The sequence below is a fragment of the Chiloscyllium plagiosum genome, chromosome 42, assembly GCF_004010195.1.
Source record: "Chiloscyllium plagiosum isolate BGI_BamShark_2017 chromosome 42, ASM401019v2, whole genome shotgun sequence".
Lineage (NCBI taxonomy): Eukaryota > Metazoa > Chordata > Chondrichthyes > Orectolobiformes > Hemiscylliidae > Chiloscyllium > Chiloscyllium plagiosum.
In genome coordinates, this window is record NC_057751.1 from 10,555,582 (window position 1) to 10,563,523 (window position 7,942).

At 41.6% G+C, this 7,942-nt stretch overlaps 2 protein-coding genes across 2 annotated transcripts in view; one reads left to right on the forward strand and one right to left on the reverse strand.

The window, feature by feature from the left end:
* Positions 1-7,942, forward strand: part of polm (polymerase (DNA directed), mu) — a 267,218-nt gene that overhangs the window by 219,392 nt on the left and 39,884 nt on the right. The window contains exon 4 of the mRNA XM_043681377.1: positions 2,378-2,473. Coding sequence (XP_043537312.1) covers positions 2,378-2,473 — 96 coding nt within the window. The remainder of the gene's footprint in view (positions 1-2,377; positions 2,474-7,942) is intronic.
* gnsb (glucosamine (N-acetyl)-6-sulfatase (Sanfilippo disease IIID), b) overlaps positions 1-7,942 on the reverse strand; it is a 55,382-nt gene that overhangs the window by 43,012 nt on the left and 4,428 nt on the right. The window lies entirely within an intron of this gene.

The window sequence follows — 7,942 nt, forward strand, 5'->3', positions numbered from 1 at the left end:
TCTCCCACTGACACCTCAGTCACCTGCCCTGCCTTATTTCCCAAGAGTAGATTAAGTTTTGCACCTTCTCTAGTAGGTACATCCACATACTGAATCAGAAAATTGTCTTGTACACACTTAAGAAATTCCTCTCCATCTAAACCTTTAACACTAAGGCAGTCCCAGTCGATGTTTGGAAAGTTAAAATCCCCTACCATAACTATCCTATTATTCTTACAGAAAGCTAAGATCTCCTTACAAGTTTGTTTCTCAATTTCCCTCTGACTACTGGGGGGTCTATGATACAATCCCAATAAGGTGATCATCCCTTTCTTATTTCTGAGTTCCACCCAAATAACTTCCCTGGATGTATTTCCGGGAATATCCTCCCTCAGCACAGCTGTAACGCTATCCCTTAGCAAAAATGCCACTCGCCCTCCTCTTTATGATCAAGGTCCCATAATATTCTGAGGTAACCTTCACTGTCCACTGCATCTCCAACTTTGGTGTCAGTTGCAAACTTATTAACGACATGTCCGATGTTCACATCCAAATCATTTGTATCAAGGACAAAAAGCAGTGGACCCAGCACAGATCCTTGTGGCAGTCTGCTGGTCACAGGTCTCCACTTTGAAAAACAACCCTCTGCCACTACCCTCTGACTTCTGCCTTTGAGCCAAAAGATGTGCAGCTTGGGCAAATTTGCCTGAGTAAATGCGGGGTTATACAGATACGGTTGGGGATGGAGGCGGCAGGTTGCAGGATACTGATTTGGTTGGGATGTGTTTTGAAGAGTTGGTGGTGTCTTGGTAGGCTGAATGGCCTCTTTCTACACTCAAGGGAATCATTTGTTGATTTTTGTAAAATGGCCTCAATCTGCACTACAGGGATTCTGTGATTTAATAATGCTACTTGCCACAAAATTTCCAGTCTTTGATCTTCTTTGCTATAGTCACCTCATTTACATCGTGTATGCAAATGGAACATTCAATGAGTATAGTCCAGTTGACTGTCAAGTGAAGTTGGTTAGATCACCTTTTGTTAGAGAGGGGCATTGTCTGGCACTTGTCTAGCAGAAATATTACTTGTCATTTGTCAGCTCAAACCTGAATGTTGTCCAGATATTGCCATATCTAGACAGCTTGAGGATGGAACTTTGAAAAATTGTGAATACTGTAACATCTCACATTTGAAGGATGGAAGGACAGACTTTGATCAAGTCACTGAAAATGGTTGGGCCGAGAACATTATTCTAAGGAACTTCTGAAATGAGATTGTTGATGTAATTCTGTTCGCCGAGCTGGGAATTTGTGTTGCAGACATTTCGTCCCCTATCTAGGTGACATCCTCAGTGCTTGGGAGCCTCCTGTGAAGCGCTTCTGTGATCTTTCCTCCGGCATTTGTAGTGGTTTGAATCTGCCGCTTCCGGTTGTCAGTTCCAGCTGTCCGCTGCAGTGGCCGGTATATTGGGTCCAGGTCGACGTGCTTATTGATTGAATCTATGGATGAGTGCCATGCCTCTCGGAATTCCCTGGCTGTTTTCTGATTGGCTTGTCAGTAGTCTGACAGCCAGACTACTGTGACCACTAGGACTCATAACAGCACACAAACCAACAGCCACTCTCAGACAACAACTCACCAGAACGAAGGACCCGATAGCCAGCATGAGCAAAACCAGTGTAGTGTACAAAATCCCATGCAAGGACTGCACAAAACACTACATAGGACAAACAGGAAGACAGCTAACGATCCGCATCCATGAACACCAACTAGCCACGAAACGACACGACCAGCGATCCTTAGTTGCCACACACGCAGATGACAAGCAACATGAATTCGACTGGGACAACACTACTATTATAGGACAAGCCAAACAGAGAACAGCCAGGGAATTCCTAGAGGCATGGCACTCATCCACAGATTCAATTAATGAGCACATCGACCTGGACCCAATATACCGGCCACTGCAGCAGACAGCTGGAACTGACAACCGGAAGCGGCAGGGACAAACCACTACAAATGCCGGAGGAAAGATCACAGAAGCGCTTCACAGGAGGCTCCCAAGCACTGAGGATGTCACCGTGACAGGGAACAAAACTCCTGCAACACAAATTCCCAGCTCGGCGAACAGAACCACAACAATGAGCACCCGAGCTACAAATCTTTTCACATTCTTGATGTAAGATATTTGATTCAACACTAGAACTATCTTGATTTGTGTTCAGTTTGACTCCAGTCAATAGAGATCATGTAACCCTATCCCCCTTGACTTCAATTTTTAAAGGATTTCTTGACCTTCTGGCCCACTCAGTCAATACAGACTTCATGTCAAGGTCAGTTGCTGTCACCTAACCTCTCAAATTCAGCTCTTACATTCAACTTTTGTCCTAACACACAGAATGTAAGACCACGTGTGACTCGCATCACTTCACGCAACAGAGTTATGGTTTTGCGTCTGGCAGGAGGAGAAGGATCCCATGAGATTGCTTCAGAGGTGAGTGAACAAAGATTCTGCTGAACCCTACTGCAAATAATTCATCCTGTCGACTTTTACATTCTAAACTGAACATTGCTGCTTCAGTTCACATCTAAAATCAGTGGTTTGGCCTCAAGTGGAGTCCTTTGTCCAATTCCAGGCACCAGTTAGGCCTCAGCAATGTGACATGAAGAGAGGATAGAAGCTGGCTGTTCTTAGGGCGGAGAAATGGAAGAAGAAAAACAATTACTTGACATTGGTGTTCAAAATTGTCAAGTGTTTGACAGGGTAAAGAGACATTGGATTGGCTAACATGAGTGTCGGTAACTGGAGTATAGAGGTTTAAAGGCAATTATCCAATGTGGTTTTATAACAGACTGCAAAATGCAATTCAGTTATAACCCTTTCCTTGGTTGTGACAAGATTTTGTTAAGAGAAGTAAAACTGTAAAATACCTGACTAGATTATGATAATTGGTAGCTATGGTACTGAAGGATTTATGATAATGAGGTAAACAGCAGAACAGACATGGGGCTCAGTTGTCAACTTGTTTCAATCTCACGTTCCTGTCAAACGGGGGAACAGAATGAAAATAAGAAACTGGATTTTTTGATCAGGGAAATAATTGCAGTTACTCTTGCTCACAGATCTTTTGCAAACTTTGTTGAGACATTGCGGTGATAGTGCAATCGTTTTCAGCATGCCCCCTCCCATCCTGGGTATCTGGGACCAGTAAATAATAGTGTCCCTCAGTAACCAGTAACTTCACAGAATATTTGCTGAGGCATGCAGAGTCTAAAAGGTCTGAAAGCACAGGTAACAAAATTTAGTTCAGTGTAAAATCATGTGCAGAAAGAGAGAGAAGGGGAAAAATAACATGGGATTCTGAGAGGTCAAAGAAAGAAAGGTAGGAAAACAATTTTCTTTTCAACCAAATGGAAACCTGTAGAAAAGGGGGAGTGAGTAGTTCCTGAATAAGCAATATTCCCTGCTTGAATGCAGAGTTTGCTGTCATTAACATTGTATCAAATAGCTTCTTGAGAAAAAATAGTTCTGATAGCAATTTCTTGATTTCTGGGTCTTACATCTCAGAGAGATATTTTCAACATTAATTTGTTCAGAGATGTTTTGTTACATCTCTGCAGCAGCTGAGACATGAACTCAGGTCTTCTGACTAAGAGTTTGGGATACTACAACTGCAGCATTGAAACACAAAACACAACAGGTATAGTTGCTGGAAGGTGCTGTCCATTTAGTGTTTCAAAAACAATGAAGCCTGGGAGCTGAGTTTAATTTTTAAAATTGTAAGAGGCTGCAGTTTTTCTATTAAAATCATTAATTTGGGTAAAGACAATATTTCGCGCATCTCCCTCAATATTTAATACCTTGTGTAAATAGTTGAAGTTCCAACCCTTGGCTATGAGCTGAGTGCACACCCAGTAATAATGAACATGGAGATCAAGGCATCTCACTATGTGGTTTTGATTTTTGAAGTTTTGTTTCCCATTTCTGAGTCACAATCCCCAGAAGTGCTCATACACAAAACTGACTTTTATTTTCCATCATCAAATCACCCATGGTATTTTTCATTTGTTAACCACTACCAGTAAATCACCTCTATTTTCCAATTGATTAATTTACATGCAAAAAAGGCAATGCAGCTCTTCAAAGATGAGGGAGAGAAAGGGAAGGGACTTAATCAAAATGGAGTTGGAAGGGGAGATACAGCATTTGAACCTCTGTGCTGCTCATCTCATTCACACATTCTCTCTCTCGAGACATCAACACTATTAGTGGACAATGAGTGCCTTTGCTCAGTTTACATAATACTAAATCATCCTATTCAGGGATTGGATTAGATTAGATTCCCTACAGTGTGGAAGCAGGCCCTTCTGCCCAAACAGTCCACACCGACCCTCCGAAGAGTAACCCACCCAGACCCATTTCCCCTCTGACTAGTGCAACTAACACTATGGGCAATTTAGCATGGCCAATTCACCTGACTTGTACACATCTTTGGACTGTGGGAGGAAACCGGAGCACCCAGAGGAAACCCATGTAGACACGGGGAGAACGTGCAAACTCCACACAGACAGTCGCCCAAGGCTGGAATCGTACCTGGGACCCTGGTGTTGTGAGGCAGCAGTGCTAACCACTGAGCCACCGCGATATTAAGTAACACCTGTGAAGCAGGTTGTCCTTGAAACCAGAGCTCCTGATTCAGAGGGATGGACGCTTCCAATGCACCAAAAGAGCATTCTTTGCTCAATTTAGTGTATTCGTATTGGTTGTTGATAGGTATTTCAAGTTCAACATGACTGCTTTTCCAAACCTGTCAAGGAAACTTCAATAAAACTTATTGAGTCATAACACAAACAATCACTGAGGAATTTAATAAGACAAGGGTGGTTTGCAGGAGATTTACACAACAGCAGGCATTACACATCGATTACAAAGTAACTGGATCTGAGGATAAGATGAGTAAAGAACTTCTCATTTGCAAATGAAGCCTGTGTCCTGTAATTGGCAATAAGACAGAATGTATAACATTATGTCATTGATTCACACATAGTTATCAACATGGCTAAGTTGTTATCATTGATTCAGTTGGTGATGGGTTCAGCTCTTGCCCATTTTAGATCACATATATTGTCTGTTAGAGATCCACTGAATATTTAGAGTGACGAGATATGGCCTTGTGGATAGCACAACTCTGAGGTGTCAGAAGCAATGCAAAGCAGTGGTCACGTAATGCATCATGTATGCATCTAATAACAGTTGGAGTGGGGATGAATGAATTATTTTGACTGAAAAAAAGCGAAGAACATTGATGCTGAGAATTAAACTCTCTGAAATCAACATGAAGCATTCTCAAGTGAAGTTGTGTTATGCCCAAAGAAAACCTCCCAAATGAGAAGCAAATCTTCGACCTTTGTGCGAGTATAAGATCTTTACTCACTTGTCACATCAACTGTGCTATTTCTTTTTGGAAGGAGCATTGCCCATTTCATCTCAAACTCAGTTATTTCATGTTAAATATGGTACATTCACATAATTATTTTCTCACTGAGACAGTCCAGTCCTAAATCGTGTGAATAGAGTTCTTCATTACATTATTTGGGATATTTGAAATGCATCACGAGTTGCATTGTCTCAAAGTTTCCTCAGTCGTGTTTCTCAGTTTTTCATAATTAATTTTGGACATGAAAAGTTGACTGGTGTATTGTGAGATCTTACTACTAATACCAAAATGGTCTTTTGTGACATTTCAGTAGGCAGTGTCCCTTCTTCTGAACAGGAGTCATACCAGACTTCAAACATTAATTCTGTTTCTCTCTCTGCAGATGCTACCAGACTTTCTCCAGCATTCTCTGTATTTGTTTCAGATTTCCAGTACAGGAATATTAGAGGCTTGACAGGATAAATGCTGAGTGGATGTTTCCCTTCAAGGGACAATCCTAGGATCTCAGGCTACAGTCTCAGAATAAAGTGGCATCAGCATAAGACAGAGATGAGGAAGGATTTCTTCTCTCCAAACGTGTCAGTCATTGAAACTCCTTACCCACTGAGTCATTACATTACATTACATTACAGTGTGGAAACAGGCCCTTCAGCCCAACAAGTCCACACCGACCCGCCGAAGCGCAACCCACCCATGCCCCTACATTTACCCCTTACCTAACACTACGGGCAATTTAGCATGGCCAATTCACCTGACCTGCACATCTTTGGACTGTGGGAGGAAACCGGAGCACCCGGAGGAAACCCACGCAGACACGGGGAGAATGTGCAAACTCCACACAGTCAGTCGCCTGAGGCGGGAATTGAACCTGTGTCTCAGGCGCTGTGAGGCAGCAGTGCTAACCACTGTGCCACCGTGCCGCCCACATATATTTAAGTCCTTGCATATATTTAAGGCTGAGATAAAAACATTCTCAATCAGTGGAGGAATGAAGGGTTACAAACAAAGAGCAGGAAAGTGGATGATGAGTGTCAGATCAGCCATGATCATATTGAATGGCAGAGCAGGCTTAAGGGGCTGAATGGCCTACTCCTGTTCTTATGTCTTCTGGTATTACCTGAGTATTGTGCCTATTGCCTTGTTCTGATGTTTCATCCAAAACACAGTACATCTGGCAATGAAGCATTTATTCAGCACAGTGCTGAAATGCTAGCCAAGTTGTGTTCAAATTTTCTTTGACTCCGAAACATCTGACTATAAATGAAGTAAAGTCAAAAAATGTATCTTCTCAGGGAGAAAGCAAAATTGAACCCAGTTCAGCAGCAAATATTCTCCTGAAAATATATATTGTTTCCAACATTTAATGCAAAATGTTTATGAAACTACAAAATAGGAAGTGAATAAACTTGCAATTAACACTGACTCATATAGTGACTGGCCTTCAGCACGTAAAAGTCACAAGGCCATTTCAATATCTCTCCGAGGACATTGTTTTGATACTCTGATCTTTCATTCACAGGACTCTTGATGCTTATTCCTTAGTAAGTAGCTGAAAAAAATCCTTTCAATTAATAGTGGGTATGTCGTTTTATTGCTCAGACATAGGGATAATTGTAGCAAAATGGCTCCTGCATAGAGCAGGGATTCTTGATTCTATCACTCAAAGCTCTATCCTTCAGACCCAAAACTCTCACTTTGTCATTGGAGTGCAACACATTACTTCTGGAAGGTATCCACGACTTCCAGCACCTTGAACCAGGGTTTTAAGAACTCCACGGGCAACGTTGACATTGCTTAGCAAGCTTGTTTTTACAGGCAGGACTATCATTTCAGAGTCTGCTAAAAATCACTTCATTTAAAATGGACAACATCATGGATGAGATGATCTCAAGAAGCTTTTACAAAAAAAATTACGGTGCAGATTCCCCATCCTTTCTTCGACTCACCTCGGGTCAAACATGAAGGAAATGACATTGTTAAACCAGATGAACATGTGTGAAGAACACTGTGCATCACATTACCTTTTTAAGGCATTGGTGATTCTGGCAACAGACACAGAAATTCTCCTAGAATTCTCCAGAAGTCTCAGTCCACTTTACAATGTTTTTGGGTTAATTTGACCACACACACACATTTTGATCCAAAGAAAAAATGGTTTGGTTTGGTATCATGTTTGTTTGCGTTGTTTTCTTGTTTATCTTTGACCCATCATCCCACAGATAACCAAAGAAAAGTTATTTGTCCACCATTTAGTTGGGCATTAGTCAACAGCATTGACTAATGAAAACCGAGACAAATGTTAGTCAACTTAAATAAAAGCAAACATTTTATGTGAACAGTTGTGTTGTTTGATGTTTCAGATGAAACCTTGAAGGTCAGGTGCCATTCAGAGTGTGGCTAATGTTGTCCCACTTTTTAAGAAGGGAGCGAGAGAGAAAGCAGGAAATTATAGACCAGTTAGTCTGACCTCAGTGGTGGGAAAGATGCTGGAGTCAATTATAAAGGATGAAATTACGACACATCTG